We start from the raw sequence: 27,154 nt of genomic DNA on the forward strand, positions 1-27,154 counted from the left end.
AGCAGCAGAACTTTTCACAGGAACCTGCAGGTTTCTGTAAGACAACTGGAACAGATTTATATCTTGGTGTCACAGCAAAAGGCTAGGGCTTTAGGTTAAAAAGCATGAACATTTTAGAAGACAATTAAAGAAAATTGGAAATTCTGAACCTCTGAAGATACACCTGAAACCTTTTAAATTTTGTATTATGAAGCCTGTGAAAGAGGCACACCTGTCTGTCCTTTAGCAGGAAACTTAAATAATGAAGTAATGAGCTACCAGCATGCTAAGTCATCAAATGCCATTAGACAGATTGGAGAGGGATAAGTAAGTGAGCAGAAGTGAGACAGCTTTTTTCAGCTACGCAGGCAATCCCAAGTCTTTCTGTGGCCTTTGATGAAGCAGTACTTGCCTTTAGCTGCTAATCCTAGGAGGCCTGACAGATTTTTCTGTGGGGGTAAGGTTCAGTCTGCCTGTCTTGGCAGGATTAGACAATTGATCCCCCAGTATATATCGAGGAAGCTGATGAGGCAGCTTTTTGCTGTGTGGGTGACTTTGCCACACCCAAAGGCAAGCCTCCAGGCAGGGTCTTTCGCAACCATGCATTTTCTTGGAAGAGCTATAGGGTGGTGCAGGAGCTGGCATCTCTCTCTGTCATAGGAAGCTCTTTTGTTAAATGTCATACTGTCGGATCTGTAAAGATACTTGAGAATCAGGGTACCATTACCTGTCAGGTGTATCTAAATTAGACATATAAGTTAGATTTAGACATATAGTTTACTCAGTTAGTTAAAGCATATAGAAGCAAGACAATTAGAAAGAATATTTTAGTAAGCCAAAGGATATTGGAGGTGGACTGTCTCCTTGGTAGGACCAGCATCCATGGGTACTCTTACCAGAGATGATGCTGAGGTTTCTGTTTTGACTTCAACCAAAGATAGTGGTTAATCATGTATTTGTATTTTTTCAGAGCTGTTGTAGTAATCTGGACCTATAAGTTTTACAGATTTTAAAATAAGCACACATATATACACAGACATAAAACAAGCATACTGTGGCCACATTATTTACACATATATATTAACAGAAAGACGAACAAAACAGCTTAAAAATCCTGGAATAGGCTGCAAAAGCCAGGTGAGCACACAGGTGGTTCCATTGAGGGCCGGATGAGCAGATGCTGTAAGGGAGAACAAAAACATTAGGACAGACTGCCATGCAGCTCAGAGTGGGAAGCCCAGAGTGACCTGATCACATGCCAGAAATGCACACACCAGCAGACAATGAGAGAAGTGGGGAAGGGAGTTGAGGAGGGGAGCAGGAGAACCAGCATCCAGAGACCATGAGCATAAGGGGGGGGGGGTGTTTAATTGTTTCCACACCGGCAAAAAGTTTTAGGTGTCAAGGATGTACAGTGTTGGATAGCCCAATTTAAAAAGATTTTGTAACAGGCCACCCAAGGACATTTGGGGATCAGGCCTCAAGTTGTAGATATCCATTTTGCAAGTCTATACTGAGACCCATAGCCTAGTCTAATACGTCCATTGTGGTAGACTTTGGGTCAAAAAACCCAGAGGGTGTGAGAAATACCTTGAACAGGATGTCTCCTGAAAAAGGAATCTCACAGGACAAGGCAGGCCCTTTCTTTGTTCCTGTAACAGGTCAGGAGCCTGGCAGGCTGTGTCTTTGGCAGGACAGTCCGAAAATCGCCTGAGGGCAGGGGCCTCTAAGTTTATGATTTAGAACTTGGAACTTACCCGGACAAAGCCAATCTTAGCCTGGCAGAGAGCAGGTGTGGGGGAAAAGGGTGTTTTCCACCATGTGCCTTGGACCAGTGGGAGAAATAGCCTCCTCCATGGGACCTCCAGATGAAAAGTTTCTACACCCTGATAAACCTCTCTACCAACGCAATAACCCAAATCAGACCAATCAAACCGAATTAGAAAAATCCCAGGTTTAATGGATAACAACACTCCCAGATTGTCGCGAGTTAGTTCGGTATGATAAATAACCAGACCAGCTCAAAAACAACAGTTATATTTTAATAGTTGAAAAGGGGGAACTCACGCTACAAGAGTGGGATGTCCAAAATCCAAAATGGTCCAGCAAGCACCGTGCAGAGAGAGCCGTGCACCTGCATCTCTGGTTTTTCTATCTGGGCTCCAGGCGGCCACACCCTAACCAGATGTGATTGGTTGAGCTTCCCCATCACCAGATGGCTTTCTAGCCCCTCAGAGAGGAGCCAGAAAAGGAAGACTAGAAAACCATGTGTTTGTTCCCTGGGATACAATTTAAATACCCTGTGGGAATGGTCTTGAGCATCTCTGGGAAGGGGTCATCATTTGGCGGGCTTTTTTGGAGATAGAGTGTTGACTGAGGCAGTTCCCGGGGAGGAGACTTGGGATGGAACTTCCACCTGAGCAATATTATCTTCACTTGATTTGTTTATTAAATAGGTAACTGATAATGGATGCATTTGTTATACTCCTTTGAAAAGCTTGTCTTTAAAATGCCTTGATTCTGTGCTAAAGTCTTCCTGAATACATACTAAATTTGGGGATTTTTATTTATAAATGCCTATTATATATTGCTAATATAGAACCATCTTAAAGGCTTAAGCCCATAGTTTCTTTAAAGACATTGTAACTGTGTCACATCTCTGAGGGGATAGGTATCCTGGCAGTCAGAAGCCAAGGAATACCACAAAGTCACACTGCACAACAAACCTCACACCAGAGATTTATTGGAAAGGATACAAGAGGGTGGTTGCCTCAGCGCAGGAGAGAAGCAGCAAAGAACTGCATAGGAGGCAGGTTTCTTGGGAAGCAGACCTTTTCAGGATAGTCTGGGGTTCAGTAGTCTCATCTTGGGGCAAGCTGAGATATTGGTGGGATTCTGATTGTTAGGATTCTGTGGCCTCGTCATGGTTTTTGTTTGTTTGTTTGTTTGGTTGATTGGTTGTTTGTTTGGTTGGTTGGTTGGTTGGTTGGTTGGTTGGTTGGTTGGTTTGGCTTGGTTTTTACGCCCTTAAGAGTACTCTGGAGATGGGACTGGCCAATTCTATGTCTCTAGGTGCTAGGCCTAGCAGTCAGAGCAGTCTAGAGGTGGGGCCTAGGGACAGAACTTGGCCACTTGGAGTCCAATAGTTATCTTTATAGATACTATAAAAAGTTATCTTTATAGTATTATCACTACTGTTCATACAGCAGTACAAATATTCTCAACTACCAACTTTCATGTTAATTCATACATAATTGATAGAATTTCTCTTGTATAGATGTATTTAGCTATATGCAGGACAGATTAGAGATTGGATCAGTCTTTTTATTGTAAAATTAGAATATTTTAAAAGTAATTATCCTAAAAGATTTAATATTTAATGTTTCTTTAATGTTACACTTTTAAGTTGTTATTAAAATTATGAATGTTTTAAAGGCTATAGTCACATAATTCATTAGTATAGTTAAAGATCAGTTTTTGTTACTTCTTGAACTCTTATGATCTTGTTTTCTATTTACTGCTATTTCTTACTTGTTAATCTTTTACAAACTTTGTCCTTTTGTTTCCTCTGTTTGTATCTTTTTTGCCCACTAGTTAGTGAAATATGGTCATTAACTTGAATTCCCAAGCAATGCTTTCTAATATTGACTCAACATAGTGAAAAGATGCCCTAGGACTTAGGAGGGGGACACATACCAACAGAATTTTTGACAAGCTTTCCTGAATATCGTTCTGTGCTCACCTCCTAGGGAAGAATCGGCGGTGGTGACTCACATGTGTTAACTCTATGGTTCTATAAATGTGTTAAGGTAGAAACAGCTTGTTCTTGTTAGTAGTAATAATACTCTTAAATTCTGCTTTAATAACTTGCTTTTAATAATTCTCAGTAAGCATTATTAAGTACTGGTCAGTTTTTAGTGTATTTACAATGTTGTGCATATTAAATGGTTTCATTTGTTGTTGTTTCCAGAGGGCTAATTATGTAGTATTTGGAAGGAAGGTCCGATGATTGCCTTGATATGTATGTGAGTTTCTCTTTGTACTGCTTAATCTATCAGCGTATCACATCACGAGCCACTCTGGTTAATGACTGTTCCATTTTTCCGATATGAAGAAGAGCTTGTTGGTTTACTGTAAAGTCTTCCAAGTGGAACCTTATAAACACCTTGCATGTGTTCCAGCATTTATTGACAAATTTCAGTGTAATACTTTGTCCACATAAAGTTTATCACCAATGCCTTAACTGTCCTCTTGTTCAGCTTTAGGCTCTTACTGACCTTTTGTCATGCTTATTATTAAACTAAAAGCATTTCCCTGGGCAGCATAAATTAACTTATCTACAGAGGCCTTATGTGTTTTCATAGCATAACTGCTTAAAACACACACATTATAATATATAGCCCACTGTGTAACTAAAGTTCCTAGATTATAATGTATCTTAAATATTTATTATTATGGGTACTTTAAATACTTTTAGACTTCTCTACATTATTGCTCACAGTTTTTATTATAAGAATAATAGGGATAAGTGCCATTTCTGTAATTTTCAAGTATTTGTAATGCTCAGTGATACCAAGTATCAAATAATGGTATAAGTGAATAAATACCACCAGATAGTCATTATTTTTCATAAAACTATGAGATCATCTAGTTATGGAAGGGGCAGAGATGTCTATTATTGGTCCTGCTACTGCCTATGGGACTTTTTGAGGTTGTTTCCTCTTGGTTGCTTGGGATAAATCTCAAAATTATCTCAAAAGACCCCTCAGTCACTAGTGTTCTATTAACTAATGGTTATTGTAAAATATACCCCCTTTCTCTGCATAGTGTTTATAAACTTGAGATTATTCCCCTTCCCAAGTAAGACCAACCTATTTTTTAACTAGTAGGGGTTTATATTTATGGAAACATTTCTTCTCTAGTTGTGAGTTTTGGTTCTTTTCTTTATGTGTTAGTTTTCCCACTGCTTTGACAAAGCAGCGTAGGATGCTTTTTGACTCAGAGTCGTAGCCAGACAACCGTGATAGGACGAGTGGCTCTAACTCTGGGAGGAGAGGGTTCCCTGGGACTACTCGTCCCTCAAAACAATAAGAAGCAGAAAGCAGACAGGAAGTAGGACCAGGCTATAAAATTTCAAATCCGCTAGCTATATCGCCTGATTCTTGTTAGTGCTTTCTTAATTGACTTTTTTTCTTTAAATCAAAACAATACCACCAAAACACATAAAATTAGAAACCCTTACAGCCTACTGCAGTGGCCCACTCCCTAAAGTTTTCACAGCCTTCCAGACAGTACTTTTAGTTGGGAATCATGGGTTCAAACATGTTAGCTTTTGGGAGGTATATTTCACATTCAAACCATAACAGTATATTTATTTAAGAGTAGAATTTAGAGTTATCAGGAGCTGAAGAGATGGCTCAGTGGTTATGAGCACTTGATGCTCCTGCCAAGGACCCTGGGTTTAGTCCCCAGCGCCTACAGGGTGGCTCACAACCATCCCTATTTCCAGTTCCAGGATATCCAACACCCCCTTCTGAACTCCAGGCCCTCACATGGTTCATATGCTTACATGCAGGCAAAATACTCATAAACAAATCAAAAGAAGAATTTAGAAAGTTATTATTTGGCTGTTTCCTCTGTGCATTTAATAATTTGAAGTTTCCTTGTGGTTCCTGTTTTTTGTTTGTTTGTTTGCTTGCTTGCTTGCTTTTGAGAAAAGAGTTTCTATTAATGTAACTTTAGCTGTCCTGGAACTCACTATGCAGACCATGCTAGCTTTCAAATCACAGAGATCCACCTGTCACCTAAGTGCTGGGGTTAAAGGTGAGCCTCACCATACCCAGTTATGACTCATCATTTTGAACCATAGAGATGGAATGTTTATATCAAAACTCTTCCTATGCTATATTCCATAAGTGTTTACATGTAGTAATATGATGTTAGCTCTTTGGACTCTCTTGTGGGGCCTGCCACCCAGCTCCCAAATAATCACATATGGTGTCTTATTCTTATTTATAAACGTCCAACCTTAGCTTGGCTTGTTTCTTGCCCACTTTTCTTAATTTATATTATCCCATCTACCCTTTGGCCTCTGTGTTTTTCTTCTTCTCTTGCTTCTTTAAATGTTACTCTTACTCCGTGGATTGCTGTGTAGCTGGTGTCTGGCCCCTGATGTCCTCCTCCTTTTCAGACTACTATTACAAACCCTTTCTCCCAGTTTTCTCCTTCAGTATATTCTCTCTGCCTGCCAGCCCTACCTGTCCTTTCTCCTGCCTCGCTATTGGCTATTCAGATCTTTATTAGATCATCAGGTGTTCAAGACAGGCTAAGTATCACAGATTCACATAGTTAAATAAAATGCATCATAAACAAAGGTAACACACCTTAAAAAATATTCCCAACACTTACACACACTCATATACATACACATATGCTCATACTTATGCATAGCAGAAAATTAAAACCCCTTAATTATGTTGTTCTTAGAACCTGCAGGTATTAAAGTGTTAAAGGCATTGTACAGAATTGCATTTGTGTCTGTCTGTGATGCCTTGTCTGACTCCTTTGGAGTATGTCACGCTCTGTTGCTTCTATGTTGACTTCCTCATAAGTATACTGTAGCAGTCTCAAGGTCTGTATTTCTGAAGCTGGCCTCAGTCACCTCTAGTTACTAGCTTGAGTATCTGGTTTCTCCTAATGATGCTACCATTTTCTGCAAAACCTCCTTACCTTTGGGTTATACACATATATCCATTCTCATTCCTCACCTCTCCTGCTTTCCCTTCTCTCCTCATTGCATCAGCTTAATTCCACGTATCAGAATAGGGCTCTTTGCTGTCTCTTCTAGTCAACTCCTTCCTTTGCTGTTACTGTTTGAGACATGGTTTCATGCAGCCTAGGCTTAAGTCTCTGTGTAGCTAAGGGTATCATAGAACTTGGTGCTCCTGCTTCCATGTCCTGAATTTGGAGATTACAGGTCTGTGCCCCAGGCCTGGTGACCTTTTTATCTATTTGTGTCACTCTCTAATACCAAGTGCTTAAACGCTTCACCTTTATGTATTTTTAAAATTTCCTTAAAAAGAAAAACCTGGAATCTTATAAATAGTAAGTACCTGAAATTATTTGTGAGATAATAAGTGTGTAAAGAATAGATTTAATTGTTTAAAATTGCTAAATTAAATTTAAATTTGAAATTGCTAATTTTAAACAATTAATTTTGGGTCAGTGAGATTCCTAGGCACACACAGGGAAAGGAGAGAAGCAACTCCTGCCAATAGTCACCTGACCACACACATAGCATGTCATTTGTATGTTCCACATTCACAGTATAAATAATTAAGTGTAAACTAAAAGGAAAGGTGGGGCGCTGCCTAAGAGGTGGCTCAGCTGTTAAGAGCACACTGGCTGTTCTTCTGGATAACCAACCACAGATCAGGCAACAATTTTCTGTTACTCTGGTTCTAGGAGATCCAATACCTTCTTTCTGGCTTCTGAAGGCACTGCATGCATGTTGTACATATACCTGCAGGTAAAACACTGGTACATATAAAATAAAAACTTTTAATAAAAGGAATCAGAAATGCTTACATGATATGCATTACAGATAAACCATAAATAATATTCCTATAATTTTAATGTCGTCATATCTCCCAAAGCTCGCGAACTAGGGTCTAGCGCATAGAGCGCAGACTGGGGCCGCGGTACACAGCACCAGAGAATTAAGAGTTAATAATTTTTTTCTGTTAAAGCCTAGATAGTAAATATTTCAGGCAGTTTACCTAGTGTAGCTTACAAGATACTATAGGTATTATGTTAATATGTAACAAAGAACCAACATCCAGTACATTGTTATTTTTGTGAACATTGCCAAATGATTTTCTTACTTTTATATGTCATGAAATATTCTTTAAGGTATTTAAAGTATTTAAGAACTATAAAAATTCATACAAAAGAGGCAACCTGCTAGATTTGGCCCATAAGCCCCAGTTTGTGATAGCCCTCTACATAATATAAAGAACTGGGAAAAGGAACTATACCTCAAAACATACACTTTCTCTGCTATATATATATATATATATATATATATACATGTATATACATGTATATATTATATATAATACATACACACAAATGCCTAAACATATATAGTGTTATCAATATATAACATCCATTTGCTTTAATAACAGAAAAGACTTAAAACATTCTCTGTATGGATGCCCAGCACACAAAAATAAAGCTTCAGTAGTACATAAAACTGGCAGGAATTTAATGTGATAATTAATATTCTGGTTTTCTTTGTAGCTGAAAGTTTATCTTTTCTGCTTTGAAATAGAAATGAACTTTGGTGATGGATGATGCCAATTAGCATAATCTAACAAAAGCTCCATGACTCTTCTCCCCTTTGGTAGACTTCTCCAAGGTAATCATACTCAGTAGGCAACATTTTATTTCTATTAGTGATTGACCTGTAATGGTGGTTCTGTAAATAGCAGACATGACAGAGGTTTAGTTTTTGAGGGTGTTTCACACTTGGTGAAAAACATTTTTATTAAAATTGATATTAGGTCACATCTTTCTTATATGCTTTACTGTAAATGCTTATGTGGAGTTGTAATTAATTGATCAAGTAAAGACCATGAGAAACCCAGAGTGGTAAGTCCCTTTATACCACCCACAGCACCTTTTTGACACTCTCAACTGCTATCGGTCTTTCTCATGTCATTGAAAGCCATAAAAACCATTAACCAATCAGATTGAATAGTCTACCTAATTTTGTTGGTTTTATTACCTAGAGCTTTAATACAAAAGAATATAAGACTCTTCTAGACCAGCAGCTAGGTAACTTCCTGTCTGGACTTCAGTTTTCTGATTATATTAAACACTGGGCCTCCAGATATGAAAGTGAAATCCGTATATGAGATTCTAGGAGTAACTTGGCCTCTTCCTCTGGTGATTATTTTCCATGGCAGATTGAAAAGTGCTGTCCAGGTTTCAAGTATGTTCCGATTAAGGAATTTTGTAAGGAAATCATAAGATGAGTGACTTTGAAGGAGGGTAGACTAGGGCATATTAAATAGAATCCACCAAGTGCTAGACATTCAGGGTCAGGACCAGAAAACTGAACTATTCAAAAATTTTAATTGGAGTAGTGTTATGCAAGCAAATATAGAACTATTAGCCTAATGGCTGAAGTATAGATTAGATTAGAAATATTCTTAAAGCAATGAATGCTTCTTGACTTGCTATTTCAAAAGACCCCAGCTAGTATTGATATCAGTCTTCTGAAAACTTAATGAAAATATAGAAACTACAGCTTGATGTCAGAACAGTGCAATCTGAATCTATAGTTTAATAGACTCTTAGAATCTCAGTCCCTGTCAAGTCTCAGTCATACTCAGGTTAAATATTAAGAAGCTCTCAATTTGAGCACAGTCCACTTTGAAATCACCTATAAACTTTCCAGGTCTGTGATAGGACTATCAAGGTGCCCAGATCATTCTTCCATAGCTTGAAACCCTTGTACTAGAACAGTACTTCCAGCTGTGCTTGCCCAGAAACATCACACCAGTGCTGTTTAAATCCTTGAAGGTTAAAATACTGTGTGTGCCTCCATTTTGTAGTGAAGCTAGGAATCAGTGTGCTAGCAAGAGTGCTACAACAAGATCAGTGCACTAGTTCCTGGTCTTTGAGCTGACACACAGAGAAGCAAAGATGCAGTGGTCAGAAGGAACAATGAAAAGAACCAATTGAATTGGGTGTCTTAAAGTATAGGAGAGAAAGTTGTAAGTAAAAAAATGTGGTTTTGAAACCTGAGTGACTTTAAAGCCTAACAATTACCAGTGAAATATGAATTGAAATATGAATAAGTGAAATGAGGTGGGGAATTGGTCAGAAGGTATTTATTAAGTTTTTATTTAAAAAACAATATCCACATGAAATAGTAGAGAGCCCGTAGAACATTAGGATCAGATGTTAGGAATGAAGAATATGGATTTGTAATTCTCACCTTCAGGGATAACTAAAAGGAGGGTATTAAAGAGAAGCAAAATTCAAAGGAAAGACTTTGCCTTACACATCAATTTAAACAATACCCAGGAGAACCAGAAGACCACAAAACAAACAGAAAAAGTAGAGGAGAGGGCTAAGGTGATATTGGGCAAAGAATACCAAGAAAAGAATTTCTAGGAAAGGAGCGTGGATCAGTCGTGTGACATGTTACAGAAAGGTAAAGGAATTAGGAATAAGAATAGTAGGTTGGAGTGAGGGCTTTCAGGAATAGTATTTCTGTAAGACAGTTGGGATAGAAATGTGATTGCTGGCAGTACGTGGTTGATTTACAGGGAATATCAACAGCAAATTTAAGAAATGAGGCTAATTTTTTTCCTTTATTTATTTTTTTATTAAAAATTTCCGTCTCCTCCCCGCCTCCCATTTCTCTCCCCCTCCCCTTACTTCCCTCCCCCTCCCTCTCCAGTCCGAAGAGCAGTCAGGGTTCCCTGCCCTGTGGGAAGTCCAAGGTCCTCCTAATCTTCCGTCACTCATGATGGGGAATGCCATCTGAGAAATGTGTTGTTAGGTGCTTTTGTCATTGTGTAAACATCACTGTGTACTTACACAAACTTGACTGATACATTCTACTATATACCTTGTATCTGTAATTATATAATGCCATTTTATACAATTGGTGAAGCAGTTGGTCTATTTACACTAGCAACATCTTGTGAATTATGACCTTAACAAGGCCACAGTGACACTAGACCAGCCATTCTCCATCTGTGGATCACACCCCTTTTGGGGTTGAATGGCCCTTTCAACAGGGATCACCTAAGACCATTGGAAAACAGATATTTAACATCATGATTCATAGCAGTAACAAAATTACAGTTAGGAAGTAGTAGCGAAAATAATTTTATGGTTGGATTCACCACAATGTGAGAACTGTGTTAAAGAGTCACAGCATTAGGAAGGTTGAGAACTACTGCACTGTATGAAGATGGATTGCTGTGCTTGGTGGGATAAGAAGTTGAACGGCCAATAGCTAGGTAGGAGGTATAGGTAGGCTTTCCGGACAGGGAGAGAACTCTGGGAAGAAGAAAGGCAGAGTTGCCAACCAGACTCAAAGAGGAAACAGGAGGTACAAGATGGAAGAGAGGTAACACCATGTAACAGAATGTAGATTAATATAAATGAGTTAATTTAAAATATTAGAGCTAGTTGAGACAAACCTAAGTTAAAAACTTTCATAATTAATAGGAAATCTCTATGTCATCATTTGTGAGCTGGTGACCAACAAAAAAGCTTGATACATATACTAGACAATAGAAATTTTTCAATATTGCTAAATTTTTCTGATATTTCTTTGTATTATGCAGACCGTCAAACCTGTAACCACGTTAAGAAAGTTCGCAATGCCAGGAGCTGATAGGAAATTAGAATGGGATTGGAGGGAGAAGGGAGAACTCAAGGTCATAAAGGTTGCAGGTGGCAAAGGGGCAATCTTAGAACTAGGAGAGGCTTTAGAGAAAGTATTTTGTATTGCATCTTTTTGTTTTGGTGTGTGTGCTACTTATGATTACTATTGCTGTGATGAAGCACCATGACCACCTGATGGTAGTGTTGCCTGCCTTTAATCCCAGTGCCTGGGCAGTAGAGGCAAGTGAATTTCTAAGTTCCTGGACAGCCTGGGCTACACAGAGAGTTCCTGTCTCAAAAAACCTGGAAGGAAAGGAAAGGGAAGGTGAGGGGGCAAAAAGGGGTGGCTAGGAGAGGGGAGGGGAGGGAAAGAAAGGGGAGGGAAGGGAAGGGAAGGAAAAAGGAAAAAGGAAAAAAGAAAGGAAAGGAGGAAGAAAGAAAGACCACAATCGAAATAGTTTGGAGAGGAAAGGGAAGGAGGAAGAGGAAGGGATTTATTTCAGCTTATACTTCCAGGCAACAGTCCATCACTGAGGGCAGGAGCCTGGAATGAGTAGCTGATGCAGAAGCCATGGAGGTGCTGCTTACTGTCTTGTTCCTCAAGGCTTGCTCAGCCTGCTTTCTTACAGAATCCTGAACCACCAGCCCAGGGATGGTACCACCTGCAAGAGACAAGGCCCTTTCCGCATGAATCACTAATTAAGAAAATGCCTTACAGCTGGATCTTATGGCGGCATTTTCTTATTTGAGGTTCCCTCCTTTCATTTAGCTTGTGTCAAGTTAACATAAAACTAGCCAGGACAATTTGGTTTAGCTTTTGGTTTTTGAAATTCTCATGTAGCTCAGGCTGAGCTTGATCTTGAACCTCCTGTTTCCACCTAATTGATATGGAAGTACAGTTGTATACCACTTTAGTTGACTTTCTGATATCATTTATCAAAATTATAGAAGCTACCGTATTTTCCAGATAAGCCATTGTGGACCTAGTCTTTAAAGCAGTTAAATGATTTGACTTGTCATCAACTACCAAACCATAAAGAGGATATGGATGGAATATGTCTTTAATATTTTGGTTACTCCTTTTCTTCTGAAATTATGAACCAAAAAAATACAGAATTAGAATAGATTTGCTGAGATCACTTTATGTGCCAACAAGTATTTGAGAGAGAGTAAAACTGTCACAAATAAAATACCCAGTCCTCCTGTTTCTTTTTGCTTAGCTGATCAGAATAAGTAGAAGGATACTTGCTGTGCTTTGGTTAAAAAGTTTTAAAACTGCCTTTTCTAAACCAAACTTCCTGTCATGTCAAAGCAAAACAACTAAGTTTGTATAGGGGGAAAATCTTATCTCTACCCAGCATGCCGTTAGCTGCTAATTTTTTTAACTTATTTCCCAAAGGCCAGTAGGCTGAAGTACTTTTTAATGCATTACCTTCCGGTGTTCAGTACTACTTTTAGCTATTTTCCATGCTAAAGGTGGCATACAAGCAGATTTTCATCCTGCTGCAAATATGGTCGCCTTAATGAGATTCTCAACAGATGCCAGCTGTAACAGTGGTACCCTCAGCCACTCATCAAACTCATCTGGGGACCTCTTGCACAGCTAACTACCTGTTTGTCTCCGTTCAAACAAGGTCAGCATGCCTCTCAACAATGACTTACCTGTCCTCTCTACACATACACACACACCTTTTGAACCTTCAGCATATTGTTTTAGAACATTCCCCTTGCCCAAGAAAATAAAGTTTCAGTCCCAAAGAACTTTGTGTTTGTATTTATCGGTGTGTAATGAAAAGTATAAAATTATTTAGATGAAATTTTAACTTTGATTATCCTTTTACAAAACAAAAGCTTTTTTAACAAAATAAGAGCCTCTAAATCATATTCACATCATATATTAAATGAGAATCTGTGCAGAGCTTCAGAATAGATATGGTGTGCATTTGTCTTCTTCGTTTTATGTGAGCAGTATAACTGACTTCGTTCAGGATATAAGCATGATGAAAATCAGTCAAACTGTCTGAATCCAGTTACACTGTTTTGCTGAGGATCTTGCGTCACAGTCTGTAAATTTCCTAAGATATTAACAGTAAGGAGAGAATGTGTATTTATAGTACTTAGCATAGAAGTTCTGACCAGTGCACAATATGTGACTTATTGTATTGCTCCGAGGGTCACAATCCTTTAAAAGATTTCATGACAAACTGAGGCTTCCTTATGTTCTTTCTAATGTCTCTAGACACAGTGCTGACATAGGAAGACTGAGTCCAAGGCCAACCTGGACTTGTTGCAGGCCCTCGTCAAGAAAAGAGAGAGAAAAATCTAAACAAAATTTTAAAGTTTAAGCATTAAATAACCAAAATCTTTTTGAATATTTAAGTAAAGTTTATTTAGGTGTGGGAAATTAACAAAGTACTTAAGAATTTGTTTTTAAAGTTGAAGATTTACTTTCTTTAGCCAAAGAAACTCATTATTAGTAAAACAAGAATTCCCAACCTTAAAAATTAAAAAGTCATTACTACCTGATGCCTCCTATCATTTAAAATACATTTGTGGTTATATTTTGTTTGTGCTGTAACAACTAAAGCTTGCCTGAAGATCAGGGTGCAGAGCTAGCCACACTAGATAGCCATAGAGATCAGGTAATGGTGCCATACCTTTAATCCCGACACTTGGGAGGCAGAGACAAAGGATCTCTGTGCGTTCAAGGCCACCCTGTGAAGTAAGAAATTGATCCGGTGGAAAGGGGAAACAGAACCTGGCTGTGGTAGCTCACAGCTTTAATCCAATACTTGAGAATTCCACACCTTTAATCCCAACACTAGGGAGGTGGAGACAGGAAGAGATATGGCTGGACAAAGAAGGGAATATAAGGTGGGAGGGGACCAGAACTCAGGCATTCAGTCTGAGGACTTGTAGAGACAGGATACCCCATTCTGTCTAAGCATTTCGTAGAGGTAAAACCTAGTGGCTGGCTGCTCTGCTTCTCTGATCTTTCAGATTTCACCTCCTAATATCTGACTCCAGGTCTTATTAAGACCAATAAGAATTTGTGCTACATACGTTTATATTTTAATTTAAATTCTTAAATATACTTTAATTTTACATTAAAATACATTTAGATACATTGCATCTACTATATATTTTTGTTATTGCAGTTATGTACATTTAATTTCTTTAATGTGTAACATGAAATAACCCAATCTATAATTGTGAGTTGTTTCTTTAAAAAAAAACTGTTTTAGCTTTTAGTAAAACATGGAGGAGATTTGTTTGCTGAAAATGAAAATAAAGATACTCCTTGTGATTGTGCCGAAAAACAACACCACAAAGATCTGGCCCTCAGTCTGGAGTCTCAGATGGTGTTCTCTCGGGACCCAGAGGCTGAGGAAATAGAAGCCGAGTATGCTGCATTAGATAAACGAGAGGTAAGGTGATTTCTTTTCTTTTCTTTACTTATTTTTTTTTCTTTAACTCAGTGTGGGTGGTCATCTTACAGTATGTTAAATAACCTCATCAGTACTCATTCCATAGCCATGAGCATAAAAGTACATCTAGAAAACCTGGATGTTGAGTTGTCCCTTTAACATGTTTATATGTTTACTGACATGTAAATAAATTTGTTGATGTTTATTGAGACAAGGAAAGCAAGGAAATGTCTGAAGCCAAGGGTGGCATTTCTTCAGGAAGGCAGTAGGCGAGTCTATGAAGGACTGTGAGGCATTCAGGAAAGACGAAGAGAAATGGAAAATTGACCAATATGTGATTCCATGTCAAGTACAGTTCCATTCTACAAGAGAACTGTTACCACTTACCCAGTTAACCTCATGGCTCCATTCTCTGTTAGTGTTTCCCTCTCTCACAGGTTACAGTTGACCACCTGAAACTCAAAACCAAAGGAAAATGTAACAACTAAAAAACGTGACCACTGCTCTTCACCACCCATATCCCTCTTTTGCTGTAGTGTCATGTCTCTGATCTGTTTTTTGATTGAAAAAGCAAAACAACATAGCAGTCTGTACCTACCAAGGTCTTCATCCTGTTCCCTCTCTTCCTTCCCCTGCATTAGGCCAGTCTCTTCACAGACTCACCTACTGCCTTCCTGAAGAAATGCCACCCTTGGCTTCAGACATCTCCTTGCTCTCCTTGTCTCAATAAGCATTACTTTGATCTACTAGTGATTCAAACGTAAATGTGGCAGACATTCTTGATTTTCATATCTCCTTTATCATTGCAAATTACATGCAAACAACCAAGAAATCGTGTTACTTTTACCTTCAAAAACATGACCTGAATCTGTTCATCCCAGTTTGTTTTCCTGTGCTTTAAACCGAACCACATGTTCACTTGTCCCAGTTTGTTTTCCTGTGCTTTAAACTGAACCACATGTTCACTTGTCGTCCCAGCGGTTGTCATAGCTCTTTACTGATCTCCTCCCTCCACTATGATCACTTGAGAATCTGCTTGGTACAAAGGAGACAAAATGATTTAAAAAAAAAAATGCATCATTGTTTGAAACATTTAGTGACTGTATTATTAGTCCCTTTTGGTGTCTTACTAAATAAATTTATATATACATACATACATACGTTTACTTTGCTCATAGTATCATAGAGGTTGAAAATCCAAGCAAGTTCTGGTAAGGGCCCCATGATAAATAGAAAAGAATGCACAAAAGCTAGGATCACATAATTAAACAGAAAACAGGAAATCAGCGGGAGACTTGAATTCCCATCCCTTCCCTTAAGGATCTGCTACATGGCCCTAACAGTTAATGTTCCACACCATAATTGTGTACATTGATGGCATACAATATAATGTTTTGATATATACACATTGTGGAATGATTCAATCAAAGCAGTTAACACGGTTAAAGTCAAAGTTTTTGTGGCTGAGTTGGTGTTCTAGTCCCACTATTAGAAATCTGGCTCCACGTTGGGCACCAACTGTAGTGATGAGGCAAGAGGGCCGCATCCCACCACACAACTAGCATTACCGGAAGTAATTACACGGAAACTGTATTCATTAAACACTGCCTGGCCTATTAGCTCTAGCCTCTTATTGGCTAACTCTCACATCTTGATTAACCCATTTCCATTAAATCTGTGTAACACCACGAGGCTGTGGCTTACCAGGAAAGATCCTAACCTACATTTGTCTCGGGCCAGAAATTCATGGTGTCTGCCTGTCTCTGCTTTCTTCCTCTCACAATTCTGTTCTGTCTTCCCCACCTACCTATGTTCTGACCTATCAGGCCAAGCAGTTTTCTTTATTAATTAACCAATGAAAGCAACAGATAGATAGAAGACCCTCCTGTATCACTATCCTGAGTTTTTTGTTTTTTTTCCATATAAAGTTGATTATTGTTCTCTCAAGGTCAGTGAAGAATTGTGTTGGGATTTTGTGGGGATTGCGTTGAATTTATAGATTTCCTTTCATAGAATTACCATTTTTACTATGTTGATCTTACCTATCGAAAAGAATGGGAAATTTTTCCATTTTCTGATGTCTCTTCAATTTCTTCAAAGCCTTGAAGTTCTTGTCAAATAGATCTTTCACTTCCTTGGTTAGTGTCATCCCAAGATATTTCATGCTATATGTGGCTATCGTGAAAGGTGATGTTTCTCTGATTTCCCTCTCTGCTTCTCTATCCTTTGTGTATAGGAGGGCTACTGATTTTTTGGAGTTGATCTTCTATTTTGCCACATTACTAAAGATGTTTATTAGCTGTATGAGTTTTTTGGTAGAGTTTTTGGGGTCGCTTATGTACACTATCATATCATCTGCAAATAATGATAGTTTCATTTCTTCCTTTCCAGTTTGAATCCCCTTGATCTCCTTTTGTTGTCTTATTGCTATTGCTAGAACTTCAAGCACTATGTTGAGGAGATATGGTGAGAGTGGACAGCCTTGTCTTGTTCTTGATTTTAGTAGAATGGCTATGAGCTTCTCTCCATTTAATTTGATATTAGCTGTCAGCTTGCTATATATTGCTTTTATTTTATTTAGATATGAACCTTGTATCCCTAACCTCTCCAAGACCAAGATCATAAAGGGGTATTGAATTTTGTCAAATGCTTTTTCAGTATCTAATGAAATGATCATATGGTTTTTTTCTTTCAGTTTATTTATATGATGGGTTACATTGATAGATTTTCATATGTTGAACAAGCCCTTACATCTCTAGGATGAAGCCTAGTTGATCATAATGGATAATTTTTTTGATGTGTTCTTGCATTCAGTTTGCCAGTATTTTATTGAGAATTTTTGCATCGATGTCATGAGCAAGATTGGTCTGTATTCTCTATCTTGGTTGAGTCTTTGTGTGGTTTTGGTAGCATGGTAACTGTAGCTTCATAAAAAGAATTTTGCAATGACTTTTCTGTTTCTATTATGAGAAACACCTTAAGGAGTATAGGTATCAGCTCTTCTTGGAAGTTCTGATAAAATTCTGCGTTAAAACCATTTGGTCCTGGGTTATTTTTGGTTGGGAGGTTTTTTTATGACAGCTTCTATTTTCTCATGACATATAGGTCTATTTAAATTGTTCACCTGGTCTTGATTCAATTTTGGTATATGTTATTTATCTAAAAACAAGTCCATTTCTTTTACATTTTCCAACTTTCTGGCATATCGGCTTTTGTAGTAAGACCTAATGATTCTCTGAATTTCCTCAGTATCTGTTGTTATGTCCCCTTTTTCATTTCTGATCTTGTTAATTTGCTTGTTCTCCCTCTGCCTTTTGATTAGTTTGGATAGGGGTTTGTCAGTCTTGTTGATTTTCTTAAAGAGAATGTTTCATTGATTCTTTGGATTGTTTTCTGTGTTTCTATTTTGTTGATTTCAGCCCTCAGTTTATTTCCAGTCTTCTACTCCTGGGTGAATCTGCTTCTTTTTTTTTTTTCTAGAGCTTTCAGCTGTGCTGTTAAGTCTCTAATGTGAGCTTTCTCCCTTCTTTTAATGTGGGCATTAATGCTATGAACTTTCCTCTTAGCACTGCTTTCATAGTGTCCCATAGGTTTGGATATGTTGTGTTTTTCTTTTCAATGAATTTAAGGAGAACTTTAATTTCTTTCTTTATTTCTTCCTTGACCTATATGTACAAGTGCCTCAGTGGACTGAGCGCCTTTTTTTTTTTTTTTTTTTGAAACAGGGTTTCTCAGTGTAACTCTGGCTGTCCTGGAACTAGCTCTTCTAAACCAGACTGACCTCAAACTCACAAAGATCCACTTGCCTCTGCCTCCCAAGTACTGGGATTAAAGACATGTGCCACCACTGCCTGGTTCCTGAGCAGTTTTTTTTTTTTTAACCATGTTCACCTGTGGTTGACTAGTTTTCATTTCTGTAATAAATAATAGAAAAAGTACTCTTTTCATGATTCCTTAATATCATAGTTCTTCTGAAATAGTTTTTTAAATTAACTATCTTTTTAGTATTATCAAAATAGTAGTTTGTGTATTACGCTGTTGCTCATTTCTTCTGTGGTGTTTTTCATAGCAGTAGTATACTCAGATTAGAGAAGAGGCACTTTTATTTATGGTTTCTTTCCAATTTAGTTTCTTTTTCCTATCAGTTTTGACCTTTTCTAAAGGTCAAAAGGTTACTGACTTGTAATCTGAAAACAGTAACCATTTATCTTTGCAACAGGAAACAGAAAGGCACCTTCATTTTAATCCTTGCCACAGAAGGGAGAGTTCATGTTCTGAACAATGTGTTAAAATGTTTAACGTGACCTAATTACAGTTCTAACTCAGAGTTTCACAGAAATTGTGTTATGTGCTCATGAAGGCAGTATGCCTTTGTCTGTCAAGAACTCTTCCATTGTTACTCACTTCAGTTTAAAAGATTAATGTATGTAGACTCTTAGCTATCTGAAATCTAGATCCTCTGTATGTTGTGAGGATTGCAAGGAAGACTAATTTTCTTATTTATTTGCACTTTTTTGGATAACAATGACCTATAGAGTTGTTGATAAATTTGCAGTTCCTCTTTGCTTAGTTGATTTAACCTAAAGGAGATAAAATGATTACTAATCTGAAAAAGAACTTTTAGGAAATACATGCAAGAAATACACAACTGCCACCATTGGGAATACCTAAGTCCTACTGCTGAGGCAACTTGCAATCCTATGAATGCATGGCCGAACATGGCATACCCTTTGAAGAAGCTGTGTGATAGATTATATGTAACTTCTGGAACAAATTCTGAAGATTTAACTATGAAGGGATGTATTATATTTTTCAGGGAAAGGTGTGTTTAATAATTAGCTTAACAACAAACTTTAGACACTTTTCTAATGATACTTAGGATTAAGTTGCAGTTTTCATTTAATGATATCCTCGACATAGAACCATGGGTTAAATTTCCATTTCTTTTTGGTTAATTTCATGTGATCACATGATCACAGCCATGGCAGGAATGTACACAGATGAAGTAGGGTGTTTATTCCGTGTGATAGAAAATATGTTTAACCTAAGTTTGCTCCTTAGTATTTAATTGGAAGAGCTCTAAAGATTGTGCACTGTCTAAAGATTAACACTGCCACTGTTAGTAGTTCCTTATTTTTAAAGTTTATCTTTCTGTTGTTTTCAAATAATCCTCAGCATTTTGCCTCTTACTTATTTTTATGTTGTTGTAATGATATTCCATATTTTCTTTTCCCGTTTTTTTTTTTGATTGTTTTGTTTTGTTTGTTTGTTTGATTTTTGAGAAAGGGTTTCTTTGTGTAGCCCTGTCTCTGAACTTGCTCTGTAGAACAGGCTGGCCTAGAACTCTCTGAGTTCTGACTGCCTCTGATATCTAAGTGATGGAATTAAAAGCATGCACCACCACCGCCTGACTCACATATTTTATTTTTAACAGCTTTTATTCTTAACTCTTTGAATTTTTGGAAACTCAGGGAAATCATTTTAAATGAATGATGAATGATGTAACATGAAGGTATTGCATAACTCTGTTAATATGTATTTGAGCTACTGGCATTTATTCTCTTTTTCAAGTAACACTACAGATGGCTTGTTTTGTTTGCACTGGAATAGAATTCTACCATGGGTTAAAACATGAATATTCTAAAGGAAAGCTCATGACACCAAATTGTTAAGTTATATGTAGTTTTATATGTAAAAGGAAGATACTCTTTTCAACCTAGTGTATCTGAAGACCAGCTTCCTAAAACCTTACCAACATTAAGTGTTAATCTTGTTTTTCTAACCTTGGATAAATTGAGAGATAAAAGTTTGCACCTTTTTGAATGTTTGTGTTTTATAATTCTTTATCTATAGGTTTTCAATTTTCTGTATTTTTAAAATAGTACACTTTTTGTAAAAAAAAGTAGACTTTTATATGTTTTAGTTCTACTGTTCTTTTCAAAACTATCATATTTGTTACCTTTTATGTGACTGCTAGAAGACATATAGAGATCAAGAAGTGAATCGTTTTACCTCAGAAATTACCTTTGTGAACAGCCCTACTCACATGCTCTATAAGAACTGATGAAATGGTTGTCGTGATATTTTTTTTTAAAAAAATCCAGGGATTAGAAACCGTATCAAATTTTAAATGCTTGTAAATCAACTACAGTAGGTGAGATACACCATATCCCCCGAGCTCTCTAACAACTTGTATGCCACACCATATTCTCAGTTGGTTTGGGGGTTTTATGGATTTATTTTCTCCTTCCCAAACATTTGGGAAATTTGCATTTTTAAAATGTGATCTTTAGTTCGCTGTTTACTGCTAAAAGATGGTTACTGTTTAGTTGTGCCTCGTGAGCATTCAGATATTCACAAATGACGGACTCACCTCAGTAGTAAACGAGATAAAATTACATGAGGACCATAAGAATGGTTATTACTTAATGGTTCTGTTTTTATTCCTGTAGTTTTTTTATATAGTATCCAGAATTGTTGTACTGTAGTGTACAGTTTTGGTCTCTCATTGTAATCCCTTGTGGTTTAAAGTGGACCCGTGCAAGGTTATACTGAAAATCAAGGTAGTGGAGTCAAAAGGTCCTTCCACATCTAAACTGAAACTGAAATATTAATAGAATATAATCGCCATTTTAACGTTGTTTCTCTTCTTTCCAAAGCCGTATGAAGGGTTAAGGCCTCAAGATCTTCGTAGATTAAAGGATATGCTTATTGTGGAGACTGCAGACATGCTCCAGGCCCCTCTGTTTACTGCTGAAGCGCTACTTCGAGCTCATGGTAATGAGAAATGTCTTACTTTTGATAACTCAGCGCCTTTTGAAACTTCAGAGTTAAACATGGCTATTTCTGAGTTTTAATATGAAATTTTTTAAAATGAACTGACAGTTTTTGTGTACATGTTGCTCTAATAGTCATCACCCTATAACACGTTACATTTGATGCATGAAGTGGCTATAAATCAAAAAGAAAATTAGAACTTTTTTTAGCCTTAGCTGCTGAAGTAATTTTTGTTCAAGTATCAAATTGTATAGCTCAATTAAATTGTTATCAATTATGTTTATTCAGAAGCTGTTTCTCACATGAAATGTCCAAATTGAAATTAATATTTGAGAACATACTATCTCTTATAAGATATTTTTGTTTTTTCATTTTTTAACTTACTGCTTTGGGTTATTTCTTTTTCCTTAAAGATATAACCAACTAAAAAAATTTACCCAAATTGTCCTTTGACCTCTGTGATTCTTAGCACATCCACTTTGGAAGTTTTTGCATGCTGGGTTATACTCTCTTTGCGTACTTATGTTTGCTATTTTATCTGGCTTAAAAGAAAAGCATTTCCTCACTTTAAAATAATTTTAAAAAAGAAAGGTGTAAGGAGTCTTTTTCTATCCTGCCAGCCAGCTCCCAAATAATGACACAGAGATTTCTTACTAATTATGAAAGTTTGAGCTTAGCTTAGGCTTTTTTCTGAGTAACTCTTACAACTTAAAACAACCCATGTCTATTCATCTGTGTGCTGCCGGGTGACTTGTGGGTTTTACTCTCCTCCTGCATGTCCTGCTTCCTCTGTGTTTGGCTGGCGACTCCCCCTTTCTTCATCCCAGAGCTGTCTCTCTGCTGCCTACCTCTTGGCTGTTAAGCTTTTCATTACATAAATCTCAGCAATACATCTCCACACAGTGTACAAATCCCCCACATTTCCCTCTTTTTGTCTACATAAAAAGGAATGTAATAAGTCTTTCTCAGTCCCACCAGCCAGCTCCCAAATAATGACACAGAGACTTTTTATTAATTATGAAAGCTTGACATGTATCTTAGACTAGTCTCAGCTAGCTCTCAACTTAAATTAATCCATTTATATTAATCTATGTTCTGCTACATTGTGTTATCTCTCTTCCTTCTTGCACGTTCTGTTTCCTCTCTACACCTGACTAGAGACTCTAGCTTTCTTCTTCTCAGAATTCTATCTCTGCCTAGATGTCTGGCCTATACCTCCTGCCTAGTTATTGACCATTAAGATTTTTATTACATAAATCACGGTAATACATCTTGACACAGTGTATAAATATCCCATAGCAGAAAGGTAAGTGCTGAATTTTAACAAAATACATTTTAAAACAGAATAGTAAATGTTCTCTTCTAGTTACTTGAAACTCTAGTTTGAAGCTTGATTAATAAAAACTCTGGGTCAGAAATTGGGGTCCAACCCGAAGATCCAAAAGGCAAAACAGCCAGCTGCTGGCTCTTACCTCTACCTGAAATGGCGATTCTGCCTCTAGGAATCTCTTGAGACTGTGTTGAAAGCTGTCTCCCATTTTATAATCCTCTCTAGGGCTAGGATTAAAGGCATGTATCGCCTAGTTTCTATGGTAACTCCTGTGGCTACTGGGATTAAAGGTGCGGTTATCATAACCTGGTCTGTAAGGCTGACCAGTGGGACTGTTTGACTCTCAGATCTTCAGGCAGTCTTCATTTATTAAAATACATTTGAAATGCCACCACACTAGTTGTCTATTTTTAGCAAGGGGTCTTTATCCTGAACACCAAAATAGAATGTTACTTGGTTACTTCCCAAAATGTTTGTGTCATCTTTTGTTCATAATAATTTCAGCACTTGGGAAGCAGAGGCTGGTGGATCTGTGAGTTCAGGGCCAGCCTCTTCTACAAAGCTAGGAGTTCCAGGACAGTCAGACCTGTTACACAAAGGAACCCTGTCTCAAAACTACATAAATAAATAAGTAATATTCAGAACTTGGTGTTTCATCATGGATTAAGGACCACTGTTTTCAGTTTGTTGGCTAACCATCCAGAATCACACCATTATCACTAGTGCTTGCATGGTTCTATCGTTTCTTCCTTCTGGACCACAGTGTTCTAGTTATGTACCAATGACTCCTAAATTTACTATAAAAGGAATGGTCTGGGAAATTAAACATAGATTCCAAGGCAAACTTCAGAGAATCAGAATCTTAAGATGTGGGGTTGAGCTCAGAAATAAATGTATTTAAACAAGTTTGCTAAGTGGACTACTATGAAACCAATAGTTTTTAAAATGACCTGATAATAGCTGCAAATCTATCGTCTTGACTGTAACCAGGTTTTCTAAACTGTATGTCTACGTGCTTATCAGTCATTTTCCATACTACCTAACACTATGCTCTGTTAACTACTCACTGATAGGTGGACACCAGTCTCACTAATTAGCCTGGCGGAAATGTGTCATTTCTAGCTAGTTCCCATCATTTCTGTTCTTAAGTACCCCAGCCTCAGCTCATCTTCCTTGTTCTTCCGTTCCCATTGATGACTGGAATTTAGACTTACCAGTTTTCAGCATTGTGTTACCTTGGACTAATCTTTATTTTGTTTTCCTTTCATCCGGTGTATACTTTGTGTTGTTTTAAAATGCAAATCTGAGCCCATCATTGCACGGATCACTGTCTCCCAGACTTTAAACCCATCCAGTTTTTTAAAGTAGACCTGTGACACCTGTTTCTTCATCTCCAGTTTTTGTTTTTGTTTTTGTTTTACCATGTATCCCAATTTGTCCTTAAAAGCCACCCTTCTAGGAATTTCTCTTACCTTTCATCTTTTGGGACTCTTCTTGTTTCCATTATATTCTATACACAGCACACACATGAATACATACATGTCTTACACGTGTGGTTCTTAACCTTGATAATGCTGAAAGCCTTTAAAGCATACAGTTCCAGGTACTCATATGTTGGCCCATATTATGTGGGTGGACCTGCCTGGAGATGGATAGGGAAGCAGTGTCTCAGTTCCTAAAAACATAGAAATAAATGGTTTCCCTAGGAGAGTCACAACCCACAGGTTGAGAACCAATGCCTTACACACTCAGACTAAAATAGTAAATGTCTTTATTTGCATTTCTTCTTTATTAGCCTGGAAATGCCTGTGTGTATGTGTGTGTGTGTGTGTTTGTTTGTTTCCATAATACCAAAATATATATTAATTAATTTCAGGAAATAGTTGTGAAATGAATAAACATGCTTGAATTTTATTTTTAGATGTTTTTAAAATCTGTGTTTTTGCTTTCAAATTGTTTTTCATTTATCATCTTTTAAATTCCAAAGAAAATCCTGGGTCAAAAAAATTAAGTTTAGAAATTCTTTTTGGGACTTGAGATACATCTCAGTTTGTAGAGTCCTTGCTTAGTGAGACATTTCAGTGGTAGAATGGTCTCCTTTTACCTGACATTAATGCCTAACAATCATAATATGAAAACTTGTATAGAATCCTGTAATTTAGAATTTAAAATCCTGTAACTTAGGAGGCAGGGACATCAGTATGATGAATTCAAGACGAGCCTAGGTTACATAGGGAGACCCTGTCTCAAGCACCAAACTAAAAAATAGAAAGAAGAAATGCCTTAAATTATGTTACCATGTTTCTTTAGAGTCAGGCTCTTAGCACCACTAAATATATTCTATCCTTTTGTTTAACCTCTTTCACACAAAGTATGTGTAGTTTAATGTAGTACAGAAAGCAAGATGTAGTATGTTCTACCTTGTATCTCAGTGCTTAAGAATGAAAGATAGGAGGATCACTATGGGCTACACAGTAAGGTTCTGGGCAGTCTGGTCTACAGGGTTATAATCTATTTCAGAAACCTAAAAATAAAAACAGCAAAAATAGAAGAAATAAAGTGCAAGCCTGGCTATTCATCAGTGGGGTCCATCATATGGCATTATCTCCTTTATCTAGTCTGTGCTTTTGTTCTCCATGGTTTTAGTTACCTCGGCTATAGCTCATAATTATCAATGGAAAGTTTAAGAATCAAACTAAGTTTTTAATTACACACCATTCAGAATGGCATGAGATTTCACACCCTCAGGCTCAAGATGCAAATCAGTCTTTTGTCCAGTCTTTGGGACCTGTATGCTGTACTCAGCCTTCATCAGTTAGTGGCCATCTCCATATTAGATCAGCCTTTACAGTATGACAGAACTAGTGCTCAAGTTCATAACGCTTTACTTCATAATAGCATAGCATACTGACATTGCGAGTTTTGTTAGAGTACGTTGCTATAACTATCCAAGTAGTTGTTGGTAATTTATAAATTGAACTTTATCATGTTTGTATTAAAAAACAGTCCTCGGTACACATGCACTTAAAATTACATACATATGGGTCAGTACCATCCACAGGCTTCTAATGAAAGTCTTAGGACTTGTCCTCAGTGGGTAAGGAAGAACTACATTAGCACTTAGGATCAGCTTGCTGTTGAAACATTTCTTAATCTTATTACATGGTTCAAAGCATTTCTATCTGGATGTGAAACAGAGTTCCACACAGTCCTTCAGGGATACCAACACGTGACATCTGGAAATGATTTATCTCCATCCTAGCCAACCAGTCAGAACGAGAAGAATAGTGTGGTTACATTTTTTAGCCCATCCCAAATGTGTTATAGGTCATTCGTACACGTATTTCACTGGCCAGATTTTAGCCAGGCACTACTGCTAAGTACAAGTAACAGTTCTGCACTTTTGCAAATAGTCATCTTTGCCAGATACCTATGTTCTCACAACTAAACTCGAATTAAATTTTCTGTTTGCCATTACCCTTTCTATGATAACTTTTTGTTGTTTACTTTTTATTTTGGTGGGCTTTTTATTCTTTTTTTGGTTTTGTCATTTTATCTTTGCCTTTGTTGTTATTGTTGTTCTAGAAACAAGGCTTTTATTCAACATATAAGGCCCAGAAAGGGGAGAGGGTACTTTAGAAAATATCACCCAAGTTAATCAATGGTGAATCTGAATCTTGTGCTGTTTTTTATTTTTTATTGATTTTATTGAGGTTTACACTTTTCTTTGCTCCCCTCCCTGCCTCTCCCCTCCTCCCTTCTATCCTCCCCCAAGGTCCCCATGCTTCCAATTTACTCAGGAGAATTTGTCTTTTTCTTCTTCCCATGTAGATTAGATCTATGTATGTCTCTCTTAGTGTCCTCATTGCTGTCTAAGTTCTTTGGGATTGTGGTTTGTAGGCTAGTTGTCTTTGCTTTAGGTTTAAAAAACACCTATGAGTGTGTACATGTGATAATTATCTTCATGGGTCTGGGTTACCTCACACAAAATAATGTTTTCTAGCTCCATCCATTTTCCTGCAAAATTCAAGATGTCATTATTTTTTTTCTGCTGTGTAGTACTCCATTGTGTAAATGTACCACATTTTCCTTATCCATTCTTCAGTAGAGGGACATTTAGGTTGTTTCCAGGTTCTGGCTATGACAAACAATGCTGCTATGAACATAGTTGAACACATGTCCTTATTGCACGATTGAGTATCCTTTGGATATGTACCCAAAAGTGGTA

General features: G+C 37.4%; 1 protein-coding gene across 5 annotated transcripts in view; it reads left to right on the forward strand.

Moving 5' to 3' along the window:
- Ankib1 (ankyrin repeat and IBR domain containing 1) overlaps nt 1-27,154 on the forward strand; it is a 126,512-nt gene that overhangs the window by 36,078 nt on the left and 63,280 nt on the right. For all 5 annotated transcript variants that reach the window (XM_041675712.1, XM_041675714.1, XM_041675715.1 and 2 more), the window contains 2 exons: nt 14,637-14,819; nt 21,479-21,596. In XM_041675712.1, coding sequence (XP_041531646.1) covers nt 14,637-14,819; nt 21,479-21,596 — 301 coding nt within the window. The remainder of the gene's footprint in view (nt 1-14,636; nt 14,820-21,478; nt 21,597-27,154) is intronic.

This window comes from Microtus oregoni, unplaced genomic scaffold, assembly GCF_018167655.1.
Source record: "Microtus oregoni isolate MIOR12 unplaced genomic scaffold, Mior012 000026F_ref0000081, whole genome shotgun sequence".
Taxonomy (NCBI): Eukaryota; Metazoa; Chordata; class Mammalia; order Rodentia; family Cricetidae; genus Microtus; species Microtus oregoni.